We start from the raw sequence: 27,772 nt of genomic DNA, 5'->3' as shown, positions 1-27,772 counted from the left end.
CCGCCGCCGGCGGGCTCAGCCGGGCCCTGGGCCGCGGGCGGGCGGAGCGGCCCCGCCCCGGGGCGGCGCGGCGCAGGCCCCGGCCCGGCTCCATAAGGCCGCGGGCCGCCGGCCGGACCCAGCGCCCCAGCCGGGAGGGGCGATGCGGACCCGCAGCGCCATGGCCCGGGCCCGGGCCGCGCGCCGCTGCCTCTGCGTCCTGCTGCTGCTGCCGCTGGCCGCGCCCGGGCAGCCGCGCCGCGCGGGTGAGTGCGCCGCGCCGGGCCGGGGCCTGCCCCGGCACCCCCTCCCTCCCGGCCGCCGCGCGGGCCCGGGCCGGGCTGGCGGGCGGCCTCCGGCCCCGGGCCCCTTCCCGGTCCCCTCCGCGAGCGCCGGGCCCCCTCCCCGCCGCCCCCCGGGCTGCCGGGGCCCGGCCCGGCCCAGGGGCCCTTTCCTTCCCGCGGGGCTCCGGGGTCGGCGTGGGACCCGCTCCCCTCCCTTCCCTTCGCCGGAGCGGGGGACCTGCCTGGCTGCCCCGGCCGCCCCCCGATGTTTGGGCGCTCCGGACGGGGGGACCTCCCCCTGCGCGGGCAGCCCTGGCGGTGCAGGTCACGGCACAGGGGCCGGAGGTGTCCGAAGGGCCGCGGGGCACGAGGGTGCTGCGGGCGGTGGCACAACCCGGGCCCTGTCCGGGACCGTCCCTGCCAAAACGCTTCTGGGGAGGGACGCGTGCGGTCAGAGATGCTGCGGAGGGGCCTTGGCCTTAGCCCCGGGGTGCGGGGGGCAGCCTCGCCGGTGAGCCGGCCGGGTCCCCCGACACCCGCTCGGGTCTGCAGGTGTCCGGGGAACGCCGTGGCTGTGCTGCCCAGCCCTCCCGTGCCCGGCGCTCTGCTCTCCGCCTGCTCCTCCAGGCTGTCCCGAGGCAGGTGGCAATCTGTGTGCAGGAGAGCCTGTACATGTGGCGTGGGCAGCCCGTTCGTGGGTCTCCCAAAAACGTGTGCGAGCAGATCCTGGGTACAGCCGTGTAATTTCCCCTGCCCAGAGGATGTTGCGTTTCGGTGTGGAGGTGGCAGAACACTCACATCGCTTCCACTGCATTTCAAGGGGCACGTGCAGGGACCAGCATCCTCCTGCTCTCTCTTGGGGTGGCCTTAGCCATCACGGAGCCTGGGCACTGCCTGCGCTGGCAGAGCTGGGCACGGGGCAGGACCCACGGCAGGCAGCTCTACCCCGAGGAGGACAGAGGTTGCGTCCCGGGGCAAGAACTTGGGCACAGCACAGTGCCATCGCTAACGGCGGTGAGCGGACACCGGGTGCTTTGTATAGGCTTTTGATGAGTTGGCGCTGTGCTGTCTTTATGGGCTGTTCATGAATTGAAACCGTTCTGTTTATGGGCTTTTATGATGCTGATTCTGATGTTATATATACACACGATAGGCAGAAATGTCTCCTGAGACGTTGATTTCCTCCTCCTGAAGGAGGAAATGTGCACTGTGTTAAAACTTCTGCGTTTATCATCAATGCATAGTTTTGTAGTCGGGGTTTCCTACGTGAGGAATCTTCTCTAAAACTGATATTGATGCTTTGTGCTGAGAAACGGTGCTCTGGTGGTGGGTATCGCTCCCTGAGCGATCCTGTGCTGCGAATCTCTTGGCGCTCCCGTGGCGCGGTGTTCCTGGCAGCGATGAGCCGTGCGCCAGACGAAAGCCGAGCTCTGAAAGGTGGCTGTCGGCTGGTGGTGGAGGTGGCACGGTGTGTTGAAAACCGCCTTGCCAGGGTGCTGAGGAGCAAAGTGTAAAATGACACATCCTGGATATTGGATGCTTGTGCTTCCAATGGACTGGTCAGTGTTTTGAGGAGTAATATTTTAGGTCCTACCAGAGAGTGGGAAGAAACGCAGGTCCCCGAGTTACTGATGGCGGATGGGGGTGTTCCTCTGCTTTCTGAAGTCTCTGTCCCAGCTCATAATGCCAAATCTGCAATGAAAGATCACGGACCTTTTCTGTCTCAGGTCTGAGCGTGAAGGAGAGGGCAGGAATGAGTCACCTGTTTCAGTTTATTCGGGCACTTCCAACTTTTGGGTTGGAAGGTAAGTGCTTTGGGCGCTCCTCAATAAAAGGAGATAGGAGGCACAAATGAGGTATTACCAGAAACTGCTAATTGAAAATTCCTGAACGAAGATAATCATGTAGTGATGTGTAGCCTTAATGGATTTGTGTAGTGTCGATTTTCCTCTCCTGTTTGTGTCCGTAGAAGGCCTCAGTGTTTGGCATATCTATAAACAGGTACTGTGTTTTTTGCTGCTTGGTCTCTTCCCTGATAGTTGGTGTCATACACACTGGGATGTTCTAGCCACACTTTACCAGTTTTTAAAGGAATCTTAAAGGGTCTGAGTGCTTTGGTTTGAATTTTCTGGGGAGATGCAATGTTTGGTTAAGATAATTCCTTTGTTCAGCTTGTGAAAAACACAGCACTGCCTCACCCATATTTCAGTGAATCTGGGACAATCATTCAGCAGAGTAAAGAGGGGTTTTGGGGTTACTTCCTCCATGTGAAGAATAAAAAGAGGAAAGAAATTTCAGTGTAGCTAATATTGCCTCTTGTAGTGCATTGTTTTTGGAAAAAGGAAGTTTGAAACATGACTTTGTAGTTTGTTGCATGTCTTAATTTCTCAAGCTAAAATAAAATAAAAAAAAACCAGTTTATTTGCTTAACTCTACCGAGTTCTGTGATTGAATTTATATTGCGTGGTTTCCTTTGGTGGCCAAATTTAAAGATAGTGACATCTCCGAAGAGCAGCGTTCCCACGAACCTCCCCGGTGAGAAGTGAGCTGCCATCCACACCGCCGAGACGCGGAGGCAGCGAGTGGGCTCTGTGCGAGGAGCTGTCTCCGTGGGCAAGGCTGTCACGGGTGGGAGGGCAGAGGCTCCTGGGCCAGGAAGCGTGTCCCGGTGAGATGAATCATCTTGCACCAGAGAGTAGGGTGGCTTTGCTCTGTTTCTCCTTGTAAGAAGGTTCCAAGGTGGAGAGGATGTTGTGGCAGTACCAGAGGAGAGGAGCAATAGTCGTTTTTGTGGAAAAAGAGTAGCCGTTTTCTTGCAGCCAAATTAACGTGGCTTTAGAAAGGGCAGAAGGAATGGCAGGAGTCTAGACAGGAAACACTTACAGCATAGGTCAGGATTTCAGCAAGAGGGAGGTAAGAATATTCTAGGAAATACTGCTGTGGAAGAGCTCAATATCCTCATTAACTTCCAGCACCCCCAGTAAAATACTAAGAAATTTACATTTAACTGTTCTTGCCAGCTTTACCGTTAAACAAATATTCCAGATGAGGAACAAATCAAGTAGGTGAATTTGCTTCTCTCCCATGATAGTTGGTCATCTTTTCCTACCTTCTGAAAAGGCACTGTGACATAAGGAGACCCTCTTGGTCTGAAGGTTTAGAGCAAGGGAGGGAGGAGATGGAAAGAAAAGTCACGAGGAGGAGTACCGTGAGGAAGGAAAGCTGGCCTGCTGTTCCCAGGTGCTTTGGAGTCGAAGCAGCACCAAGGCATGCTTTAGCCTTTGAGGTATGGGAGGAACTGGAACTGCTGGCTTCGTAGGAAATGTTCCTACTTTTAGCAGAAGATTTTAGCTTGGTGCTTTGTATAAATCTCTAAATATTTTTATGTGGACTTGGATAATATTTACATGGTGAAAGTAAAGGAGACTTTTGCTTCCATTACTCTGAAGAATAAATCTTACTACAGCTGTCAGCAGAAAGATCAACTGCAGCTACACATGCTTTTCCTGCTGTGTAATCGACTGAAGAAACACACTGAAGAAGTAATCGGTGGTTACGTGTTGTTCTGGAAGGACGTCTCTAAGCCAGTTCACAGAAGTTTCTCCTCAAACAGATGCTGCTTGGCAAAGTCCTTATGATTTTGATGATGGGATGCAAAGTGTCCTGCTGAGGTGGAAATAATTGCACAAGTACAAGAGGGTGAAAATGGGGTGCAGGAGCATGTTGGCAAGAAAGGAAATGAGTGTTGGAGTAGGTTAAATGACAAGTGAATCAGCCACGCTGTCTGTTAGCAGAAGGATTCACCTGTGGAGGTACATAAACACACAAAGCATGTGAACCTTGGTACTTGTGAGACCTCGCTGGACTGTCGTGTCCTGTTTTGGATCCTTTTTCAGGGTAGGTATGGTCTAACTGGAGAGCAGAGCCAATAGAGCCTTGTATGGACGGTCAGAGATCTAAGAAGTAGGTTCCACCAGGAGGTACTGAGTGTTGGTGTTACTCAGTTGAAGGAAAGGAGAGAGGAGCGTGACAGCACACTTTGAAAACCTGGAAATTTACAGCCAGACAAGAAGGGGACTGTCCACCTCCTTTGGGAATTGGAGATATTGCTTAAAACACAGTGAGGGAAATCCGTTGGCGATCAGGGAGGCTTGTTGGAGGTGCTTCGTGTGGAACTGGTCCTGCCCTGGGACCCGGGGATGGACTAGATGGGCGCGTAAAGCGGTTGGCACTTCCAGTGAGCAGCATGCTGCCTGTTTGTCGAGTGACTGGTGCAGCTGACCTCATCTATTAATTGTCATTGATTATAGCAGTGGTTCATTTAATGAGTTTGTGTGTTTAATGCTTTAGCAACGTGTGTCTCTTGACTCAGATACGTGCACAGGTAATAGAAGATCAAAACTCATTGCTGCTAACTGGTGCTCGAGGTTTAATACGGATTTGTTCGAGCCTTTACGTTCAGGGTAGAATGGCTGAAAGTTGCCAGGGTGGCTGCGGGCACAGGAGAGATCCAAAGGGAGCGTTGGCAATGCCTTACTTCTGTGTGGTGCTGATTTTTTTCCTGGTTCAACAGGAAACTTTCCACTCTTACTCAGGGATTCAGTAAATTGAAGTAGATGAATACAAGTAAATGGTCATACTGGGTGTCCTCTCTCTGAGTTTCACTGGTAGACAGCTGTGAACAAATTTGGGTAGTATCAGATGAATTTTAGTGTGTTGCTTATTGTGCAGAATGATGCTCTTCAGTATCACTTGTGATCCAAAAGGGGTGGTCAGAGCAGAAATGGAGCCCTGCAGCCATCACTGGCGGTCCCAGTGTGCTGCTGGAGCCTGTGCTGCTGCAGGTGGGACAGCTTTGAGCCTATCTCCATGAATCCAGTCCTCCTCCTCCTCCTCCTCGGTGTGGGGAGGGTGTTTTTTTGCACGTTTCTTGTCAGCATCTGTCTGCAGCCGGAGCTGCTGAGCTGGTCACATGCCTATGAGCTTATTTTTATGAAACGAGCTTGTTTTGTGGTGTAACAGGCTACAGTCTAAACTTCCCTATTTCTTTTTTTTTTTAGCTTCTAATGAAGAGTATCTCTTAGAGCTGACTTTAGCAGGCTCGGGAAGAGTTACGGTAAAAGAAGGGTGATAATTGGGGTGAACTGTTGAGCGTGGGTGGATGTGGCTGTGGGCTGTACTCCCGTGACCGAGGCAATGACCTGCGGTCGTGCCAAGGTCCGTGAAGACGGGAGATGCAGCTCGACTTTTGCTGAACGTAGATCGTACCTGTCGGGGAGCGAACGCCCCGACAGTTTGTCTCAGCGTCTGGGCAGCGGAACGGCTGTGACACGTTTTGGTGGTTTTCAAGCTCCCGCATGCTACGGAACATGGACCAGATTCCTTCTGTGGATTTGAGGCGGGGAAGGGAAGATGATTCATATCTTCCTAGTTGCCTCCGATGGTAATTAAAGGCAGTCTTTAATGAGACAAGATAAATATAGTGGATGCAATTGTTTTTTCGCCTTGGAAATACACTCTCAACGAGCGTTACACCCAGGAGTGAGTGATAAAGAAGCGTGTTCTCCTGTGCGGCACAGCTCGGGCAGCAGCCTTGGCCAGGGGCAGGAAGCACCTGAGTACAAGAAGTCCTGCAAGTTACTGAAAAATTTATTGCAAACTACTGTGCTTGAGAACCGTACTTATTGTATTACCATGAAGTTCTCAAAAGAGGATGGGGAAAAAGCTACAAAAATAGCGTATCTTAGGAAAACAGAATGTAAATATCTTCAGATGTTACGCGAAAACAGCTGAGTGTCTGTGTTTGGTTTTTGCTGTCGCTTCTGCCTTTCCGTAGTTGCTATGAATTAAACCACCTTCACTTTGTGCTGAAATGTATGGATGAATCCTCATGGATAGTAGCTGTGTAGACTGGAAGGTGGCATCTTAATACCGACGTGGTTGCAGGAACGTATCTGATCGTGCCTTCGCGTTTACCCACACTGCGGTAGCTGCAAACTGCCGTGGCCTTGCTGGAATTTTGCCTTGTGCTAATTAGGTCAGACTGAGAATATTTTCCTTCCTTGGGTGAGATAAGGTCTGAACGTGTCAGTGAAGGAGCGTTGGCTGCTAGGTGGGACTGGAGGTGGCCAATGTTTTACTGGATTGAGGACATTTCTTTCAAGATTCGTGTTTCTGGAAGGAAAAAGGCCATCCCCTTAGCAGCCTTTGTAGGAGGAGGATTGAGGGGCAGGGTTGTCTTTTGTGTGTTCTAATTTCTCCTTCCTTGCACTTGTCCCTTTCATCGGTTTTTGATTAACCCTTTGGTGCCCTCTGAGGGCTGCTAGTGATGTGTGAAATGGCGCGTGGGGCAGTCAGCGCGGGAAGGGGCTCTGTGCAGCCAGGGCAGTGCCATGGGGGATGCTTTGCCCTGGGGGTGCCACTGAAGGGCTGTGCTGCGGAGCAGTTGTGTCCCAGTGAGAATCCCACAAAACACTCGTGTCTCTCCTGTACATCAGCTGCTTGTTGATTCGATCTGTGCTGAAACGTGGGGAGAGAAAGGCTGGTTTTGCCACGAAAGGAAGGAGAACCGCAAGTTAAAGGGAAGGCTGTCTGCGTGAAGTTTGAACTTTAGCATGAAGGCTGCTCTTCTCGTTTTAGTTCCACCACAAAGCAAGGCGGTGCCTTCCTACCCTTGTGTTTAACTTGTCGTCACAGAAGGCACTTTGTTAATCAAGACAAACATGCCCTCCTCCTCTGATGAATTTTGCCCACGATGAGGGGAAGAATAAGGCATCGTACCTGAAATCGCTGGTGGGAGGAGAGCAGAAATGGGAGAGAGCTGTCAGAGTATTTGGAGAGTTGGAAATTGCGCTCTTCTAGTGCCATTTCGAAGGAAGCCTCTCAGAGTTGCACTCTTCCCAGAAATCCCTCCCAGCTTTGCTGGCTTCACATGCTGATTCACTCCTTTGTCTTCTGCTTCCAGGCTGCTTCTGGGGGAGGCATGCTGCTTTCCCAGCGCTCCTGCTTCTGTAGCCTGTGTCCTGAGAGTCTGCAAAACTCTGTCCAAGTCTCACATCCCGCACTAATAAAGGCACTTCTGGATGGCAGTGGGGAAGTAGCAAGTGCAGAGCAGCGACGTGCAAGAGCTCGGGACCGGATACGAGTGAAACGCGTGGTTGGAGCTGACAAATGTAGAGAAGTGATTTGCTGGAGTAGGTGCTTTTGGTGGTTAGTCCCAGGGAAGGAAGCAGCCCTTCCCTCCCCTGTTTTCGGGCCAAGGAGGTATTGACACTGCACTTTCTGTAGCCTGTGAACGTAAGGGCTGTTTTCAGGAAGTTTATCTCCGCTTTTTTAATACCTTTTTCCCCCACAGTCACTGTAATTAATGAAACTTCTGCTGCAGTGTGTGTACTGTGTCATTTCTCGAGACAGACCACAGCTCTGCCTGGGCTGCGTTACGAGCAGGTGCGCTGCCACCCAGCTCTGTTCTCCAGGGGGGAGTTGAAAGCCAGCTACCTGCGTTTGCCTGCTCGCTGGGGGTATTGCTGGAAAGAGTGCAGAAGTCACTTGGGCAGTCGCTTCCCAGGATGCCCATTGGAAATGCTGAGCTGAAGTGATGTTCACAGCGTTGAGCTCGTGTGGCAGCTCGTGCTGGGGATGGGGAGGGCGGCTGCAGGAGTGTCCACAGGAGCCTGGATATCACTGCAGCCCAGCAGTGCTGGCTCGGGTGGCTTTTGGGGAACCCTGGTGCTTAAAACCTGGGCAGGGGCTCCTGCCCGATTCCCAAGCGATGGAGCAGGACTCCCTCGGAGCCTTCGAGCACGTAGTGCCTTTGTGCAACTTGCAAAGCTGCAGCCACCTTCGGAGTCGCAGTGTGAGTTTTGATGTGCCCAGAGTGGCTGGTTTTTAAATGAAAGGAGCATCTCGGTCCCACTCGGAGAGGTTTTGAAGGATTTCGGAAACTAAACGCCCCCTCACCGCCCCCCGGATGTATGGCGACTATTTCTGGAGATAAGTGGTGACAAGGAGGATAAGTGTTCCCTTCCCCCTGCCTTCAGGTCAGGAAGCTGAGCTCCTCTGATGAGCTCACTGATTCCATTGCCATGAGCTACTAAAACTGTGGCTCTTGCTCCTGCCTGTGATCCTGGGCGACCGACCTCCCGCTTCCCGGGAGAGCTGCTCCGAGCCAGGCACCGGCAGGCTTGATGGGAAAAGTCATTTACACGTGCAGTTTATTGTTATTCACACAGCCGATATGGAACAGTCGCTTGCAAAAACTGGTGCCTTGTGAAGGAAACGAGAACCGTAGACTTTTGGTGGTTGTGCAGTTCTGGCTGATGTTGCACATGCAAATGATTTATAAAGTGATCTGCAGAAGGCCACGTCGTTGCACGCGCTTGTTTCCCCTCACTTGTGTTTGTAGGGTCCTTGAGAGCTCTCCAGGGCCACGGTGAGCAGCAGGGGCCGTGTGTCAGTTTGGCTGCGACGTGCGGGGCGAGGGCTGGCGCAGGGCTGCCGTGCCGTTGGGAGCTGCCGGAGCCCCCGGGAGCTCATCTGGAGAGGCTGCACGGTCGAGCTGCTGTGGCTCTGCAGCTTCGCAGAGCGGGACAGCTGGTTTTGACGCTGTCTTTCTGTGTGTCCTTGAACAAGTTCTCTGTGCTGACCTGCTTTAAAACGCTCTGAGTCCTGCTGCGGGAAGGCGGCGGCGTGTGGGATGGGTGATTGTAAGACAGTAATTGGAATGCGAAGCTTTCCCTTTGAAATCTTCTGGTAAATTCGGTGTCTTCTCTGCTGTCTGTGTTGTTTCCTCTGCCCTTCTACGAGGCGATCCAAGTGTGCTTTGCCCTGAGGTTGGCTCTGTGCTCTCCTGTGTGCATCAGAGCCTTTGGCTTTTTCTGTTTGGGTTGCAGATTTCTAAACGCATGTGATGCTTTGGCAACGTGGTGCTACGCTGGTTCTTGAAAGTGGAGCTTGTGAGCGTGCGATAAGGAGCGATGCCAGCCTGGTGGCAGAGGGATGTGCCCAGTGCAGCGCTGCAGCCCGGCTTCGGGGGTCTGTGGGCAGTCGGAGACCTGAGCTGGAGACAAGCTGCCTCCTTCCTGCTGAAGGGGCTTTTCCTGAAACAGTGTCTTCTTCCTTGTGCCTTATCCTTCCGATTGCATTGTTTCTTTAGCCAGCGTTTCTGTTCTGCTTTCTAGGTTTCCAGCAGGTTTCTCTGTTGTCTTCCTATGAAGTTGTAATCCCGCAGAGGTTAGGAAGAGAACGGCGAGAGGCTTCCGATGTCTCCTCACTACAGGTACGGGGCAGTCTTAAAAATCCCTTCAGTTTAGCATCTGCTTCCTAACAAGGTCTACCCAAAACTGACCTGAAATTCTCACAAAACACTGTGGGATTGATGGAGCAGCAAACAAGCGTCCGTCCTTACAAAAGATATTCATCTAGCACAGCCCTTAGCTGAATTACTGTAAATACCTCCCTGCTCCAGGGGTTACAAGTGGCTGCAATGGATTTTTGGTCTGGGTGTAGAAGTTGTTAAGCACTGAAATGAAGTTTGGAGAAGTGTTGGAATTGTTATCCTGGGAGATGGTCAAAATCTGACCGGAGGAGGCCCTGAGCAGCCTGGACCTACTCTGTAGCTGGCCCTGCTTTGAGCAGGGGCTCGGATTAGACGACCTCCAGCGGTACTTGCCAGCCTATATTCTGCTGTAGCTGCGTAACTGAAGACTGCACACTTCGAGCATTTGCATCAGACCAACTGTATTTAGTCACAAATCTTACAAACATCGGCAGAATTTAATATTAACAAAACTGCTTCGCGGTTTGTTGCAGTGGTTGACCAGTACCCCTGCTGTGATACGTAACGCAGTGGTCAGGCGATGCAGCTTGTCCACGTGGTATTTAAGGACCCCAGTTGCTGTGTGCAGCACTTGGCTGACTGTGAACGGTCAGTAATAAAACTGTATTGTCCTTTCCCAGCTGTAACTAAGAGGTTTTCGGTGGAAGTCTTAGAAACAAGGAAAAAGAAAGCCACAAAGCTATTTCGAAGTAGCTTCCTGCAAGTGACTTTTCCCCAGTTACACAGGAAGGGATGCCAGGTTCCGGAGGTAGAGACAAGTATAAAATAGGTTTCAGGCTCACCCACATGGGTTTATTCCTGGTCTGGTGCAACTACCACGCTTTGAGAAGGAAAGTTGATTAGCTCAGTATCTGGCCATTTCAGTGTGCGGACGTGGCAGTCATTTTGTCTGCTGGATGTCAGGGAACCAGAGCAAATCCTGCTGGCTGCGGTCAGCTTCGCAGCGAGAAGTCTTGCGGGCTCAGCGAAGTGGGCTGAGCACCAGGAGGACCTGTTCCCCTCACTGGTGTTGGGCACCAGCAAGGAGCGCGATGGGGTCGGCAGCTCAGCTGGACAGAGTTCCGCATCCCTCGAGGAGGTGTTTGCACTTCGTTGGTGTGAGCTGCATCTCCAGGAGCCACAGCTATATCTAGAAAGGGTAACAATGCAGACTAGTCCTGAGTTATGGAAGGTGACAGTAGTGGTCTGAACGCTCCGGTCATAGCAATACTGGAGCAAACAGAGGCTTTTTTCTGCCAAACTTCTGTTGAGTTCAAAGAATGTTTTATTCATTAACATGAGTAAAATGCGACTTTTTTTCTATTCAGGACAAGGTGTCGTATGCTATTGAGATAGAGGGAAAAGAATACACAATTCATCTAGAAAAGAACAAGTAAGTGATTAATTTCTTTAGATTATTAAATTGCATTTATTGTTTCCAAATAATGAGCTGGCAGGTGTTATGTGAGTTCCAGTTCTTGAGATTCTGTATGAGAAGTGCACTTCCATGCCAGCTCTGCCAAATGTGCAGAGAAAGCGAAAGTGGATTCAGTCACACAGTCTTGGTTATCAGCCAGAAATTTTGTTGAACTCCGGCACCCCTGGTGATCCCCTTTGGTGAAGGAAGCAGTAGGTGGCTCGAAGGGAATCTGGGGAATCATTGACATGACTCTCTCCATTCACATCTAAAAATAAACAAACTGAACTATATTTCAAGTAAATATTTTCACTTTCTTCTGGGTTTTGTTTATTGTTTCAGGGTGTTTTTTTTCCTGTCTCAGTAGAACAAGAATGCTAATAAAAGAGGAAGCTGACTTTATATCCAGGACCTTAATATCTGTAGCTTACAGACATTACAGATGTTGTCTGTCTTTAGTTTAATTTTTAAAGGGCTGCTTGCAGCAGCAGCAAGTTACAGTTTATCAGACTATTGCTTCTTAAAAGTGTAGACAAAAGACACAACTATTTATGTGTAGAAGCCCCTGGGGATCTCTAGCTGCCCCTCACCAAGCCTCTGGCCCTCAGAAACAAGGGAATTCAGCTACGCCGTATCAAGGGATTTACCAGTATGGGTCAGCAGACTTAGTCTGCTAAGACTTAGTCAGCAGACTTGGTCTCAGTCGTGGGAGACTTTCCCAATGCACTTCCTTCTAAAACTGGGGAAGAGGAGTCTCATACAGCAGACTCAGTGCTGTGACATTTTTTTTTTCCTCAGCATGAAAGCAAGCTTTTAGCACAATTTAATGGGTTTTGATGCTTGTTCTACTTATCTGGGATGAGGTGGTTGATTTGATTTTGATGTCTTGGATTTTGCTGTGGAAACGCACAATTTCTGTGTTAATTTTTGGGGCTTTTCCTTTTGAATATTTCCTTCTTTAATTGCAATTTACGTATTTGTGACACTTCTCATTAGAATCATCTTGCTGCCCTGCTATTTAGTATCATAGTCATTTCATTAAATTCCTCTTGTATTCCTTCTCCCCTTTCGTTACAGAGAACTGCTGCCCAAAGATTTCACAGTTTATACTTACAATAAGGAGGGGAAGTTGCAATATGAACATCCAGATATCCAGGTAGGATTTCTTAATCTTTTTATACTCCGAGTGAAGGTGACTTGAATACTGAGCAACTACAGGATGAGGGAGTAATGTTGCAAAATGATAGTTGTGTTTTTTCACTGGGCCACCTTGTAATCCAGTGCACACGCTGCGCTCTTTCTGGAGAGAAGCTTTGATTTTGGATGAGGCTGTAGCCTGGAGCTTGTAGTGGAACCCTATTTTCTTTATGTGGAGGTGATTGCAGTCTAATTAAAACCTACTCTTCTCTAAAAAGGAATTGCTCTTCTTAGCTGTCAGATACCTCGTTATCCGGGAGGGGTGCTGCCCTTGCTGTGCATCACAGCGCAGTGTTGTAGCACTTCTGGACACAGGGCTTGTGTCTCATGGGGACCAGAACACACAGAGCAGAACCGGGGTGCTCTAGTGACTGGATACGTACAGCTTTTACTGTCACACACAATGGTCTTCCAGATTGATCTGCAAGTCAAAGTGAATGGTCAGCTGCTGACCTGTCTTTTCAGTTGCATGAGGCCATCTGTTAGGGACTCTTAAGAATTTTTGAGGGTTGACAGGAGGTCTGTTAGTCCAGAAATTTGGGAACTACTAGAAGGGGTGGGTGAGATCAAGTCCGGAGGGCCTTTGAGAAGGATGTTATCTACATAACATTGGAGTTATTCCACTGAAAAGCCATTACAGCCCTCTTTTCTGTACAAGCAGGCTGCCTTATAGGTTGCCTTTGAAAATTTAATGGCTTCTGTAGAATAAGAGTAAAAAGCAGCTTATGTGATACAAAAAGCATGAGAGTTTTTCTAATGGCTTCACTCTTCTTATGTATCAACGTTGTTCCTTTGAAAGGGAAATGTTAGTCATATATGATTCATAGGATCCCTTTTGAAAATAGAGTACCTGAGTCAAATGAGTGTTTACTTCCTAGTTAAAAGTGATTGACTAAGAAGAAAAATGCTTTTTCTGTGCAAGGTCATGAAAGTCTCAGTGGCCCCAAAGGATTGGCACATACTTTCAGTGCTTTCTGCATTCGTTGCTGAAACAACAGGCGACATGATCTACGTGACCCCTATAGTAACGGTGAAAAATGCACTTGCCAGAGAAAATGGAGTGTATTTGTCCCATACCACCACTTTGTCTTTGTCTAGTTTCCAAAATGTGTATATACAGAGGACCAAATGGAAGCATCTGTCTCGTCAGGGCTGATGAGGGATGTACTGCGCAACCAGAAGGTTCTGGCAGCGCAGTGCTTGTTGGTGAGGATAGCAGGCGTTGGCCATCTTCTTGCTGGAGAAAGGTTACGTAGGAGTCAGACGTTCTGCAGGGCTGTTTTCTAGGAGGCTGAATGGTGATTTGGCCCAAATCCATAGGGAGGGATCGGCCTCAAAATATTTGAGGCAGGGTGGAGGACAGAACTTAAGAGTAGGATGGCTTATGGTCAAGTTAAGAAATCCAGTTGCTAGATAAAGCTTCTGGGCCCTGCTTGCCTGGTATTTGTGACATGTTAGCAGCACCAGCTCTGGACCTGGCTCCAGGTAGAGTAACTGAGTGGATGAGTGGGATTTAAAACTGAAATCTGTGATGAACTGCTGGCCCCATCGAGTTGTGAAGAGCTTCTCCTTTACAGGATAGGGAGGTAAGGATCCAGCTGTAGTCCTGTGCTCCTGACATCTTGATTAGCTGCTTATGTGTAAGTCCTTGTGGCACTAAGGCAGGTGAGGAGATTTTTAGATGCATGTTAGCAAAGGAAACGCTGTTTGTTACGTTGTGGTAGAGCTAGAAGCATGTTAGAAGTTACAGACTGTAGATAAAAGGCGTGCGGTAAGTTTAACTCAAAGCATATCATGTTCTCAAGTTGTAACTGCTGCCGGTCAGTGGCAGGTACAGCAGTTGCATGATCCGAGATCACTCTGGACATGTGGATGTGCACGGAATGTGTGTGTAACGCGCCCTTGTTTTCCCATGTAGGATCACTGCCAGTACCAGGGATACGTGGAGGGGACCCTGGATTCTGTGGTTGCTGTCAGCACTTGCTCGGGGCTCAGGTAGCACAGCTCGCCTTTTGTGTTCCCCTTGTCACGTGAGTCTCACGGCTCGCTGAACCCCAAACAAAATTCCTGCTCTGTTTTTAGCTCCTGCTCAGCCAGGCAGGGATTCATTGCCCAGGGCCGAGCTGCAGCAGCGTGTGCCTTTGTGCAGTCTTTCTGTGGTGTCTTTTATTCGTGCAGTTAATAGATACTTGAAATACCATTAAATAAGTTGCCATTTGCTATCGGAGTACAGCAGGTCATCATTGACACAAATTTTGGCTTATTTTCTAGTTTGGATAGATGTTCACTACAGAACGGCACATCGTGCAAAAACAGAAAGTCGAACACTAGTCTGCAAATTTTACAAAATTGGCCCTAAAGCTTGTGCACATCAAATTTGATTGAAAACATTTTCTGCTTTGGGCTAATTTCCATGTCTTTTGGGACTTTGATTTTTTTGCAGTGCCATGTCAGATACCAACATGGCAACAGTGATTGAACTAAAGCATTTCTGCTTAAGGCCTGTGACTTAATTTCTTGGGCGTTGCAGACTCCTACAAAAAAGTTTCATTGACTGTGTTTGTGAAGGCCCTATCCAGGGAAAGGTCACTTTCAGGCTCGAAGTGAAGCATGCTGGTTTGCAAGGACTGTGAGATACAGACATGCCTTTAGTTATCGAAAAATAATTGTTCCTTTGTTTTCCTGTGAAAACCTGGGTAACTCCTCTGTGCTTAGTGCAAGAATTTCTCACGCATGACCATATTTTAGGGGTTTGGTGACAATAGGGAACATCACCTATGGAATTGAGCCCATGGATTCCTCTTCTGACTCTAAACACATTTTATATCGGTTGGATAATGTAAAGAAAGAGCCCACGATGTGTGGAGTAACTGCTGAAGACCATGAAAGAGAACACACAGAGGAAGATCACCATCCCAGTGTGACTCAGCTGCTGCGAGTAAGTACTGCACTGTTTTCTGCACAGTCCCCTATAATGCATTTTGTGTTTTGCTAAGAATTTGAAAGCAGCTTATCAGATTTCCTGGGGTTTAACACATACCTAAAGGTTTCTGATTCAGAGGGCCTTCTGCACTGCTGAAAAACACAGTTTGCTTCAACAAAGCAGTTGCAGTTTCCTTCTGCTCCTGCACACAGCAGTGAGGGTTGAGTGGCTGGTTGGGTTATTCATGGGCAGAGCTTTTTGGGGCTTTTAAGGGCAGGAACACTGCCATCACTGGAGAGGCTCATTAACCAAGTATTGCGTTAGGAGCCAGGAGAATATTGTCTCCGAACCATCAGAACAACAGGTTGGTGTGAAGGTCCCCCTTCATTTAAAGACTGGCCATACAAGAACAGGATTGTAGTAAAAGCTGGAGTCTGGAAAACACGGCCTGTCACTTCAAGGCTGTTGACCTTTGCTTGTTAGTGTCTTTCTGCTCCTTTACAAAAGTGTATGCTGGTTTTCCAAAGAAACCTGTGTGAAAAGGTCCTTGGCTTTTGAAACACGTGAAATCTTTGTGCAGCTAAATTTTAGTGTAAAACACAGAGAAATTGTCATTGCATTGGATTACACTTCTTGTCTTTGGCTTGTTTTCGTCTTGGCACGGTGTGCTTTGGGTGTGTCTCTCAAAGCACTAGTTGTATCAAGTGAAATAGGACAATGTCATGGGGTTTTTTGTTTACACTTGAATTAACAAAATTGAAGTCATGTAAAACTTTTTTCCACAGAGAAAGAGAGCGGTCCTACATCAGACAAGATATGTGGAGCTGTTCATAGTTGTAGATAAAGAAAAGGTAGGATTGTGTGTCGCTTTCCCTTCCTTCTCCCCACGAGATGACTTGAGGAGCCCTCAGTCTTGGTTACTCCCAAATGGATTGTGGAAAGACACCGACACTTTAGCCAAGGTTGTGCAAACACGCTGACCTAAAACCCAGCAAACGTGTTCTATGCAGTGCTCTTCAGGAAAAGAGCAAACTGTCAAACGCGAAGAGGTTTTGTCAGCGAGGAATCTAATAATGTAAGGAAAACACGTGGCAAAAACTGCCTTTGCTGTTTTCTCTTGATTGTTCAGCTGTTGAGCCACAGCAATGACGATGCTGCTATCTCGATGAACATACTCTTGATGGGAGATTTGGAGCCAGGCAAAAATGTTTTTCATGTTACTAGTCTTAAAATGTTTTGTTCCTTTTTCTAACTCTTGTCTTTAATGTCTTCACAACTAAGTTTCTTTGTCTTGCAGTTTGAAGATTTCGGGAAGAGTGAAACAGAAGTAAGAGAACACATGGTGCAACTGGCAAACTTCCTTGACAGTGTAAGTGAAAGCTACGCTGAGCGGAAGTCGGAACGATGCTGTGTGCAGCACCCTGCAGCTCTGTGTACTGGTGCAAACTTCTACCTTAGAGCCTGTTCTGTTACCACTCTGGGGAGAATGGAGTAAAGGTTTTTACCAAGCCAGGAGCTAAACCTGTTCCCTCGGCCATCATGTTGATGGCTGGTAGAACTCAGTCGCGCCTGCATGTTGTGCTGCAGGAGTGCCAGAGGAGCAGGGGCAGTGTTTGCTGACATGGGGCTTTGGTGAACGCATGGCTGTGAAAGCTTTTCCACCTCTAAATTCATCTGTGGTCATCATACTTGAGAATTAATTTAAGGAACTCTTCCAACCTCTGCTACATACAGTGAGACACAAGGCAGACTGTTGCAGTTATTGCAATTTTTAAGTATTTGTCATGGTTAGAGAAAAAGGATGTCTTTCAACTTGACTATTTCAGATGGTACTATTTGTCAGGATTGAGACTTTTTTTTATTTCTGTTTTAGATTTTCTCATTGATCCTGTAGCTAATGTCTGAATCACAAGGAAAATGCATTCTGGTGATTTGAATTGTGTACTAAATTTAAAATAATGTAAAATAATAATTAAAAAAAAAAAAACAAACAGAAAAAAGTAGATTCTTGCAATAAGATACATGACACTAGACCACTTGTTCTTATCGGAAGATCTTCAGAAATATTTCTCCTTTTTTCCCCCCCGCAGATGTACATCATGTTGAACATCCGCATTGTGCTGGTTGGTCTAGAGATTTGGAAGCACGAGAACATAATTAGCACGGACGGAGGTGCTGGCGATGTGCTGGCGAATTTCGTACAGTGGCGAGAGAAGAACCTCGTTTTGCGCCGGAGACATGACAGTGCCCAGTTTGTTCTGTGAGTTGCGGTTCCCTCCCTTTGACTCTTAAGAAGCTTTTTCTGTTCCTGCTCTCGTATCAAAAGCAGCCGTTATATTTCAGCAGAGAACCCGGTGCAGTCTGCTCTGTTTTATGTGCTTGTGAAAACATTCCAAGTCAACCTATGCACTTTTAAGAAGGTTTCTGTGGTCCTTGAGTTCAGGGTCCTCTGTGACAGGTATAATGGTAAATAACGATTCTTTTTTTCCTGTCCCACATGTCCTTCAATGTTGTATGATCCTTTGTTAGTCTCTACACTGGTTAAATTTGTAATCCAGGGCTTTTTCCACTTGAAAATGAGCATTAACCTGGTGTGGAGCGTTGCATTTTAATGGAGCAAAAGTTGTTTCTGGAGTCGCTACCCAGAAGCTGGCTACGTGCTTCGCGCTTTGACACGTGACGTTAATCTGTCCATCTCTACTGCCATAAACTAGACCAGAGCTTCCTGGGCGGTTGTCTGCCCCGCTGGCAGGACGCCTGCCTGTGCACTTCCCGCTCCCGCGGGTAGCGCAGCCCTCGGGAAGTCGGTGCCCAAAGCGGAGCGGGGCGGAGGGGATGGCACTGCCCGCTCTGCCCTCGCCAGCGGCAGTCGCTGCCCGTCCCCAGGAGCTGGGAGCCTCTGCTCCTCGGAGGCAGAGCAGCACCGTGCAGGTGATGAGGGTAAAATGGCTGAAAAAAATACTTGTTTTAAAAACTTTATATGAAGTAAAATGAGGTGCACGGTGCTGTTGCACTTAAAGCTTTAAGAACTGAGTAGAAACAAACTAAGACAGTAACGAAAAGGAAGTTGACAAGGAAAGAAATCTGTGGAGTTTGGCAATAGTAGAAAGGCACCTAACGGCCAATTAAAACAAATTGCTGTAAGGGTGGACCATTTCTTTATGGTTAGAGGAAAGGTGTGGAAGAGCATAACTTTCTCTGCAAACCCTTGTCTTAATTTAAAAGAATAGAAGAACCACAAACAGAAGGATAAAGCTGAACTGGTACCTTCATCCCCGCAGTCAGTAGTAGCACTCCCAGCAGTGCTCCTTCGTTGCCGTTGGAAAGCTGGGAATCAGTATTTTGAGCCCCATGAGCAGAAGTGATGTGTTGAGTGGTGGTGCGGGTGGGCGGTTCTGCTGGCAGGGTGGCGTGGTGGAACAGTCGAGGTGATTGCCTTTCCTTTTTCTCCTTATGACCGTAGGAAGAAGGGGTTTGGTGGCACAGCTGGAATGGCCTATGTTGGGACAGTGTGCTCCAAGAGCCATGCAGGAGGCATTAATGTGGTGAGATATTTTTAGTGATACTGTGAATGTGATCAGGATAAGAGTTTTGCACTCCAGAAGTCTTCCTCGAAGTGCACAGTCTTTAATAACAAAGCTGAAGTGGCTCAGTGGGGACTTTTATGTGGTCCCCAGCCATTTCTGGCACTTCCATGATATCTGGATCACAACTTTTCTGTATCTTCTGCATCCTCTGCTCAGCCTTCCCTCTCCTCAGTGTGCAGCACTCATGAAAAAAGGGACAGAATTTCTCTGCTGACGTTTTAAGCACCCCTGCCTTAGAAGTACGTGGGAGCTGTGGGTGTTCTCAAATCTGTCCGCTGCTGTCAGCTTGACCTCCACAGTGGTGAACTCCTCGAGCGGTGCCGGCTGACTGCCCTCTTTGTGTGAAATCACAGAGCGTTAACGAACTGGATTGCTCATCTCCGATAACTGGCAATCCCAGCAACCTTGTTTTCTTGGATTAGTGATAGAAGTACTGGAATTGGAGGTTGCATATTTAAGGAGGTTTGGGCTGGTGTGGAGAACTCTGTTATTTGTGTTAATATTGCAGCTGCACTGGAAAGTAGAGGTTGTTAAGTAGTGTCCCAGACATGTTTATCTAAGGACTCTTATGACTAAGCAAACAAGATGCACTTGGTTGGAAAGCAGGCACAGGTCGTCTGAGAGTCCTGGTAGCGTTGAGACAGAATGACAGGAGTGTCTTTGTGGCACATAAGTAAACATTGACTTTCTCAGTATCAGCTGTCCACTGATTTTCTTCTGTTTTGTTCTTGTGCAGTTTGGAAGAATCAGCATCCAGATGTTTGCATCAATTATGGCTCATGAGCTGGGACATAACCTGGGGATGAACCATGATGACGAACGTGTCTGTCACTGCGGAGCAAGCAGTTGCATTATGAGCTCTGGAGCATCGTAAGTAACTGCCAAAAGGAAAGGTGCTTTTCGAGGCTCAAAACTCCCCACTTATGTGCTTAGTTTTTACAGGGTGCTTTCATCTTCAGAGTACTTTACTCTTGCAAAGAGTCGTGTCACGCTTTTGTGGCTCATGGGCAAAGTGAATGTTACCCTTGTTCTACAAACTTGAGGGAATGCTTGTGGGTTGACTTAAAGATGAGCTCATGTTTTCTGTTGCAGGGGGTCGAGGAACTTCAGCAGCTGCAGTGCAGAAGACTTTGAGAAGCTGACTCTCAACAAAGGTGGAAGCTGCCTGCTCAACGTTCCCAAGCCTGACGAAACCTATAGTGTCCCGTACTGCGGGAACAAGCTGGTAGATGCTGGGGAGGATTGTGACTGTGGTTCACCAAAGGTTAGTAGCTTGTGTGCTTTACAAATGCTGCCAGGGTGGTCTTGTGTGCCCCTCGCTGGAGATGGGACTGCACGTGGCGGAGGGTGCAGTTTCTTGACATTCGCGGCGCTTCTGTTTTCAGGAATGTGAAAGTGATCCTTGCTGTGAACCAGGCACCTGCAGACTCCGACCTGGTGCTGAATGTGCTTACGGCGACTGCTGTAAAAACTGCCAGGTGAGAGACTCAGGTGTGATATTCAGAAGTGTCCTCCGGTGGCTGAGAACAGGAGAGCGTTGGCCTTCCCGGCGCTTCTGCGAGAGGGAGTTGCCCTGTGTGTACCCAGCACCCACCGAGGGCTTCAGAGCAAAGCCGTTTGGGGGGGCACGTTGTGAGTCAGGTGCAGTGTTCGTCTCCGCTGTAAGGTGTCTATTTTCTGATGCAGTTTCCCCCTCCTCTCTCTCTCCAGCTGCTTCCTGGAGGAACCGAGTGTCGGGCGAGTAGCAACGAGTGTGACCTTCCCGAGTACTGCAACGGCACGTTCCAGTTCTGCCAGCCGGACTTCACCGTTCAGAACGGCCACCCGTGCCACAACGAGGAAGCCTACTGTTACAACGGCGTTTGCCAGTACTACGACGCGCAGTGTCAGGATATCTTTGGCCCAAGTAAGGAAGAGCACAGTATTACAATTTTTCTAGGAGATGTAGCTAGAGGAATACACTAAGTTTATTTAGAATATATTCAGTTGTTTTCCTGTAACAAAGACCAGCTGGCTTTGGCAAAGGATTCAAACCAGTAGTATTTATGGCTAAGCCTTCACACATTCTTCCTTTGTTACTGCTGCACATGCTGGTGATTCGAGTAGTGATTTTCTTGTACTGATCATTCCTGTTACAGTGGGGCTTCTGGTGTGTAGGGCTGTAAAGAAGCCGTGAAGAAATATCAAGTGTTGTAATTGACTCAATGTTAAGTGACTCTTTCTCTCTCTCTTTTTAAACTTGGAACCTGGTAGTAGGGATATTGTCACCTCTTCATTGTTCTGATCGAGTTCTTAAGCTATCTGTGCTGCTGCATGGAAAATACCAGGTGTAGCAGGATAATTGCTCTGGGTAAAGGAGACATGATGATGCGAGATGTTTCTGTCCCTGTTTAACTTGGTTCCTCTGTCTGGGGGATGGGCTGTTGTTTGCAGAAGCCAAAGCAGCCCCCAACATTTGTTTTGAAGAAGTGAATTCCAAGGGTGACAGGTTTGGCAACTGTGGTTTCCATGGCCATGACTACAAGAAATGTTCCAGCTGGTGAGTTGAGCCCAGTGCATCAAGAAGTTCCTAAATGTATCATTGAGAATCCTCACTGGGGTGCTGTAGTATTAGATTGGGGTGTTTTAGCAGGTGAACTGGGGAGAGACATGTTATCCCATAATCTGACCTTTTTGACTATATGCATCATTCTGAAACCACAGCGAGGTGGCTTAGAAATTCCGTGTTTTATGTGAATTTCTGAAGCTATTAGCACTTAACTCGAAGCCTCCGCACTAGAGCGTTTGTAGGTTTTGTTGGCATTTGTTGTAGTTTGTCTGGCTTCGACTCCAGCACATAGTAACTGAAATGAGTTTGAATGTTCAGGCATTTCTTCTCTAGGTGGGTTTGAAGCTTTCAGGCTGGTGCTGCAGTTTCCTGCGCGTGCGGTTTGGTGGCCTCAAGGAATCTGTGCGTCGCGTGTTCGGGCGCGGGGCTGTGGCAAGGAGAGTTTGTGCACGTTCCCATCATGGATGGTTCCTATTCTAAGGTGTTCACCTACAGAAAAACAAGTAGCAAATGGTCAGGTTTTCTTTAATGTAGAGATCCCAGCAGCTTACAGAAAGAAAGGATAAATCCGTACTCTTGGAGCACTGAAATGAGGCCCAGCTCAGTTTTGTTTGGTGAGTTGCCTCAATTTTGTTTTCAAGCAGTGTCTTCCAGTAGAAAGAAAAGGTCTTACCAAATGCGTGATAGTCTCTTCCTCAGAATGAATGCAAGTGTCACTACAGTATTCATATGTTGATGTTGTAGGAATGCCATGTGTGGGAAGCTGCAATGTGAAAATGTGGAAACTATGCCTGTTTTTGGAATTAAGCCTGCTATTATCTGGACTCCCATTAGAGGCACCACCACATGCTGGGGTGTCGATTTCCAGCTAGGCTCTGATGTGCCAGACCCAGGAATGGTGAATGAAGGCACCAAGTGTGGTACTGGAAAGGTAATTAACAAGAAAAAAGTGATTTCTTAAAGTAATCATTTGAGGTTTTCATGTGAACACAGTTTTCAGCTGCATTGTTTCACGAATATTTATGGCCATTAATTTTTTTGATGCCTGTAGTTAATGCAAAACTGGGAGAGTCCGTTGGCTCCCGGCACTGCCTCGTACTGCAGTGCACGCGCAGAAAAAGGGTGATGAGCCTGTTGCTTACAGATGAAGCAAAAGAAATTAAGTAAGAGCCAGAATCTTTGCTCTGTCGAGCAGGAAGAGCTCAGCACACACCAGAGTGCCTTTAAGACAACTGTCAGTTAAAATCCAGCTGAACTAAACGGCCCGGCAGCGTAGCCCCGGCAGAGGATCGTGCGTTCCGCGTATCCTTACTGTGCACAATTTAGTGGCTCTTCCTTTACATTCAGGCTAGAGACAAAAGGCTTCCAGTGGCAGCTCAGGCCCCACACTGGGAAGCCTTTTGTAGAACAGAGTTTCTGCAGAGCTGGCGTTGGTCACGTAAGGGTGTGAGAGCTGCCTTGTGTCAGCGAGCACGGATCTGCGGAGCGGGAAGGAGGGGCAGGTCAGCAAAATGCCATCTTGCTTCATGTCCGTGCGTCTCTCCATTCCCCCAGATCTGCAGGCACTTCCAGTGCGTGAGTGCCTCCGTCCTGAACTACGACTGTGATGTGGAGGGGCAGTGCCACGGGCACGGGGTGAGTAGAGCAAGAACCGCCGCTCCTCCTGGTGGTCCGCTTCCATAAAGGCTAAGCCTGTAAGTTTTGCTATAATTAGCAGGATTTCTATAAGGTCCTCTGACATATTTGTTACAAGAACATTAGATTTTTAGAGCCCAATAGCCATGCAAATACATAAACAGACTTTTTTTAATCAAAGGTCCCAGTCTGAGCCAGGTTCGCTGTAATTGTGCGTAATCAGTAGTGACCATATGCTGGCCCCTTTTGCTCGTGGGAAGTCTTTTTCCCTTCTGAGTTTAAAGCTGTAACTAGTAATTGTGATGCTAGGTGCAGTGATTAAAAAACAATCTGTGGGGTTCTTGAGGATGAATTTTGCTATAAAAAGCTGCTTTTTGGCACTGTTGATAAGAAAAGTGCCTTTAACAGTCAGCAGAAAATGGACTGAAGTTATGTAAGTTGAGCAAGTTTGTAACTTCATTTTTCTGTTTTGTTTAACTGTAAAGCTCTCTATAAAATGTCTCTGGACAAGAGAGCCTATAACTGTATCAAAAAAAATCTTTGACAAAAGCTCTTAAGATGATATTTTTTTGCCAGGCAAGAAGAATTCCCAATTCCAGTATTACTAATGTAATTTGAAACTCTGCATCTCACCAAAAAAAAAAAAAAGAAAGAAAAAGCCATGCTTTTTAAGCCGTTGGGATAGCTAATCTTTGGAAGCTCTGCCTGAACAATGCTGTGCTTGCTCAGTCATGTGAAATCTTGAGACTCCTGGCCAAGGACTCTTTAGAATTGACGTGGCAGTTACTGGTTAAAGTTCTCCAGGCTGAGTGATACGGGGAGGGACAGAACGGATGGTCATGGCTACTGCATGCGGATTTTAAATATAGGGAAACTTAAGTTACTGAATATTTCGATCGACCTTGTTGTGGTTTTTGTGTTGTTTAAATACAGGTGTGCAACAACAACAGGAACTGTCACTGTGAAGCAGGCTGGGCCCCTCCTTACTGTGACACTAAAGGCTACGGGGGAAGCGTGGACAGTGGCCCCCCGTACAACGGCAAGTGGCTGAGGCATCCCCAGGGTGTGGGCTGGTCTCGCAGGGCTGTGCTGGGCTGAGCCCAGTGCCCCAGTGCTCCGAGGCAGCTCACTGCTGGTGGCTGAAGTGCTGCTGGCTGGCTCTTCACCACGTTTCACTTGCAAATATCTCTAGTTAAGGTTCTGGGATCCAGGTGTTGCCCTTCTCTCTTTTGGGATGCTGGGGCTCTGTAAAGAAACTGGGCTGCTTTAAGTGCCTTCAGGTGATTTCTGCCACCTTGGAGCAAGATCCTCTTGGACTGCTCTGTATTCAAGCTGGGAACTGAAACCCCCTTCCATTCTGAGATACAAACAAAACGTGAAATTTGGCTGAGGATGTGGATTCAAATCCACGGGTGTGAATCTACATCTCCATAAGGACACACTGCTTCTAGCAGCGGTGGCAGAGAAGAGTTGCTGCCCTGTTCTGGTGGCTGCATGTGCATCTGCACTGCAGGCAGGAGGAACATCTGCATGAGGTGGGCTGGGGCAAGAGAAAGGCTTTTTTCATACAGCCTGTAGTGCAGAAATTTGCTGCATGTAAAAATGTAGAGATTGTGAAGAACCTGAGTTCTTTGCCTACAGCAAACAATGGTAGGAGAAGAGAAAGATTGAGGATCAGACCAAAGGGCAGAAGTTCTGTTTTCCTCTCTTTCAGTTGAGCTCATAAGATCTTCACAGTAATGCAGTGGAAGAAAAATTAGGTATTGATCTAGTAATTCAATATGCTGTTACAGCCTAGGATATCATGGCATGTACAGTTCTTTCATCTTTGAGCAGAGAATCCCTGTGAAAAGATAGTCAGAAAAGGTTATGTTCAGGCATATCTTTTGCACTTATTAGATTCTTCAGTTTTTTTCTGTGAAAAATGGAAAATAGTTGTAGAACCAGTTCTACCACTGGTAGATATTCACTGCTACAATGAGTCAAGTGGTGGTAATGCCATGTAATACTTTTTTTTCTTCTCCGTTGTTTTGTTCCCATCAGACAAAGACACTTCACTGAGAAATGGGCTGCTGGTATTTTTTTTCCTGGTCCTCCCGCTGCTTGTAGTTGCTGCTCTGGCATTTGCAAAGAGAGACAGGCTGAAGCGATGCTTTAGAAGATTCATGTCACGCTGCCATTCGTAAGTAGATTCTCCTTTTTACCTTCCCCTCTGCCCTTTTGAAGTAGTCCATGGATATTTGTTTACACAAGGCAGTACCCAAGTGCGGAGGCACATTCCCTTCCCAAGACGGCCAGCTAAAGGTCCTGCATCAAACGATGCATGGAGCTTGCCCCGGGCAGTGACAGAAGAGATAAATTCAGCTTACACTAAATGGCCAGAGCACTTTCTTTTACCATTATGCTTGTCGTCATGCATTGCTGATGGGTTTTGTATTTTTGGGTCCCATCTTTGGTATAAAGTGGCAAAATTAAACTGTCATAGTCCTAAAGAGAAAAAGGGTTATGTTGTTGGTTAGATTTGTGGCAAATGTTACCTTCCTGACATTTGGCGCGTGCTAAGATAGCACAAACCCATCCGGCGGTTGGCAGTGCCTGGCTTCGTAGCGGCATCGTCGCTCCTGCGAGGCTGCGTGCCCACAGCCGGATCGGTTGGGTTGCAGGTCACTGCAGTCACCACCGCCCAGGACAGAAACCGAACCGAGAGACCACCAGCACAGAGGCTTCTCGCACGGCATGCCTTACGCTCCAAGGAGTGCTCCCATGGTAGGAATGGCCCACTTTTCCTTGCTTTATTTGCTGTCTGTTGCTTTAAAGTAACAGATAAATGCAGTTTGTGTAATTTTTGCCCTAATAAAAGCTTCAAAGTGATACCGTTTTTCATTTCTGCAAATTGGGTTTTGTCTTTGCTAAGAGGCAAAGAGAAGAATTTTTTCCTAAGATGTGTGGGAGGAACACCTCAGTTTCCCACTGTCTAAGCTTTTTTACAGGCTGTGCTTGGCTTGGCAAGCAGTTCACCTGCTTTGCTACCCCCTTCCCCTTACACTGGAACCCCCCACCCCCCCGAGGAGAGGAGCAACCCTTGCAGTCCCTCTCCCCTCTCCTTTGCAGACCCGTTATCTCTCTGAATGCAGTAAGTAGCCAAAGCACATTTGCAGAACAGATCAAACGCTTGTTGTGATCAGCCTTTCTGTTGTGGTTTTTTTTTTCTTTTCAAAAAGATAGTACTTTTCAGGCTGCTGTTGCTTCTTTCTGCTTAGTTTCTCAGACGGAAAGAGCAACTCTGACATTTCTGGGTTTGTTTGCAAGTGGTCTTAAATGTCACTTAACTAATGAAACAAGCGTTTAAGTTCCCTACGTGCGAAGTTTTGAACCTTCTCATGTTTCTTTCATAGGATATGGAACCAAACACCTTTCCTGTTCCATCTTACCCGGTTAACCAGCATCCTCAGCAGGCCTACCACCAGTCTTACTACCCATCTCCGCAATACCAGGCACCGCAGCCACAGAGGCTGCCCACAAGGTTGGTTGAGTTATTGCAAATAACTGTTGGCAATTGCGCTGATGTGTACAGACCGTCGTTGCCTTCATCTCTGTAAGCATTGGGGTGCTTCGTCACACACCATGTGCAAGCAGGACAGACCTTCTATTGAAGGAAGTTTCTCCTTCATTTCACACTGTGGCACTGAAGTGCCGTTATCCATAGCGTTCATTTTACACACTGTCACCGCCACCTTTTGATTAACAGGTTTCAGGATGCTCTTCTGGGGCCAGATTAGCCCTGCGTACAGGTGAATAAAATGCTTCTCAAAATATGCATTTTAAAAAGAAATTACTCAAAAATCTGTCATTTTGCAGATTTGTGAATGTTATTGCCAAGTACTGGATCGTTTTTCATTAACTTTGAACAGAAAGTTTTCCTTTATTTTTCATTTTACTTTTTAATTGTCTTTCTGAGATGTAATGCCTGTGCCATAAGACGTGCGTATCCAGAAAGCGCAAGGTGTCGAGAGGGAGAGCTTTACAACAGCTGCTGGTGCTGGGAAACTCGTGGGCTCTTTAAACTAGTTTGGGAAAAATGGTGTGTAACAAACTGGAGTTGCCTGAGCATTTCGGCAACGGAAAGGAGAGTCTGGCCACGGCACGTTCAAAATGAGTCTGCAGTGTGGGAGCAGCAGCGTCGGTGGCCGGGGGGTCTCCGGGGGGATCGCCGCCGGGCGAGAGGGAGAGGAAGGAGTGTGTCGGATGCGTCACCCGGACTGACCACAGCTTCTCTGTCCTCTCGTAGGCCACCACCTCCGCAGCAGAAATGTGTACCTCAGGGACCTCCTCCATCACAGCAAAAACGTTTACCTCAGGGACAGTATTTTCCTTCTCGACCGGCGCCTTTGCCTCCCAAATAGCGTTTGGCTTCTTTGGGGCCGTCACGTGAGCTGCCCTGTTCACTCCGAGCTGAAATTGCAGTTATCCCTCTTGCATCGAGCGCCCGTGGTCATCCCAGAAAGCTTTCTGCAGCGGGGATAAGGCAAATGAGATTCCGAAAGGAGGAATGTAAAACTTTAAACTAAATACCTCTACCAAAGCTACAGGAACTGAAAGCATCCAACCTGTTCCCAGGTCTGTCCGAGTGCCGTGGCTCCGTACGCCGCAGCCGGGCTGGCCGGCGGGAGGGGAGCAGCCCATGGTCAGACGGTCCGTACAGCACAGCACTTGGGAGTTGCTTTTGGTTTCCAGTTGTGCGATGAGCCCTGGTAATGAAATTGTCTGATTTCTTGTCGTCTTTCTAAACGTACAGCGAAGAATTGGAGTAACCCATACTTGTTTTCAAAACAAGGAAATCTGGCCAATTAATTTGAAATTGTTTTGCATGGACCGGAAAAACGTTA

General features: G+C 48.1%; 1 protein-coding gene across 1 annotated transcript; it reads left to right on the top strand.

Annotated features, from left to right (window-relative positions):
* The first annotated feature begins 142 nt into the window (after positions 1 to 142).
* On the top strand, positions 143 to 27,420 carry ADAM9 (ADAM metallopeptidase domain 9). Its single transcript, XM_086628170.1, has 22 exons — positions 143 to 245; positions 9,443 to 9,540; positions 10,908 to 10,972; positions 12,074 to 12,152; positions 14,112 to 14,188; positions 14,942 to 15,131; positions 15,902 to 15,967; positions 16,414 to 16,485; positions 17,207 to 17,376; positions 18,580 to 18,661; positions 19,440 to 19,573; positions 19,796 to 19,967; positions 20,089 to 20,181; positions 20,414 to 20,609; positions 21,137 to 21,242; positions 21,996 to 22,182; positions 22,806 to 22,886; positions 23,820 to 23,925; positions 24,930 to 25,068; positions 25,550 to 25,652; positions 26,282 to 26,409; positions 27,175 to 27,420. The coding sequence occupies exons 1-22, from the start codon at positions 143 to 145 to the stop codon at positions 27,287 to 27,289; spliced, it is 2,562 nt and encodes an 853-aa protein (XP_086484296.1). The 3' UTR covers positions 27,290 to 27,420.
* Positions 27,421 to 27,772: the final 352 nt, after the last annotated feature.

Source organism: Tauraco erythrolophus, chromosome 29, assembly GCF_009769465.1.
Source record: "Tauraco erythrolophus isolate bTauEry1 chromosome 29, bTauEry1.pri, whole genome shotgun sequence".
NCBI lineage: Eukaryota > Metazoa > Chordata > Aves > Musophagiformes > Musophagidae > Tauraco > Tauraco erythrolophus.
Note: the sequence above shows the minus strand (reverse complement) of the source record. Positions and strands in the feature narration are given on the sequence as shown.

Bases quoted from the DNA above. Each gene is read 5' to 3' on its own strand.
- ADAM9 (XM_086628170.1), top strand. From the start codon at position 143: ATGCGGACCCGCAGCGCCATGGCCCGGGCCCGGGCCGCGCGCCGCTGC. The intron at 19,574-19,795 runs GTAAGTAACTGC...TTTCTGTTGCAG, and splicing joins ATTATGAGCTCTGGAGCATC to GGGGTCGAGGAACTTCAGCA. The intron at 19,968-20,088 runs GTTAGTAGCTTG...TTCTGTTTTCAG, and splicing joins GTGACTGTGGTTCACCAAAG to GAATGTGAAAGTGATCCTTG.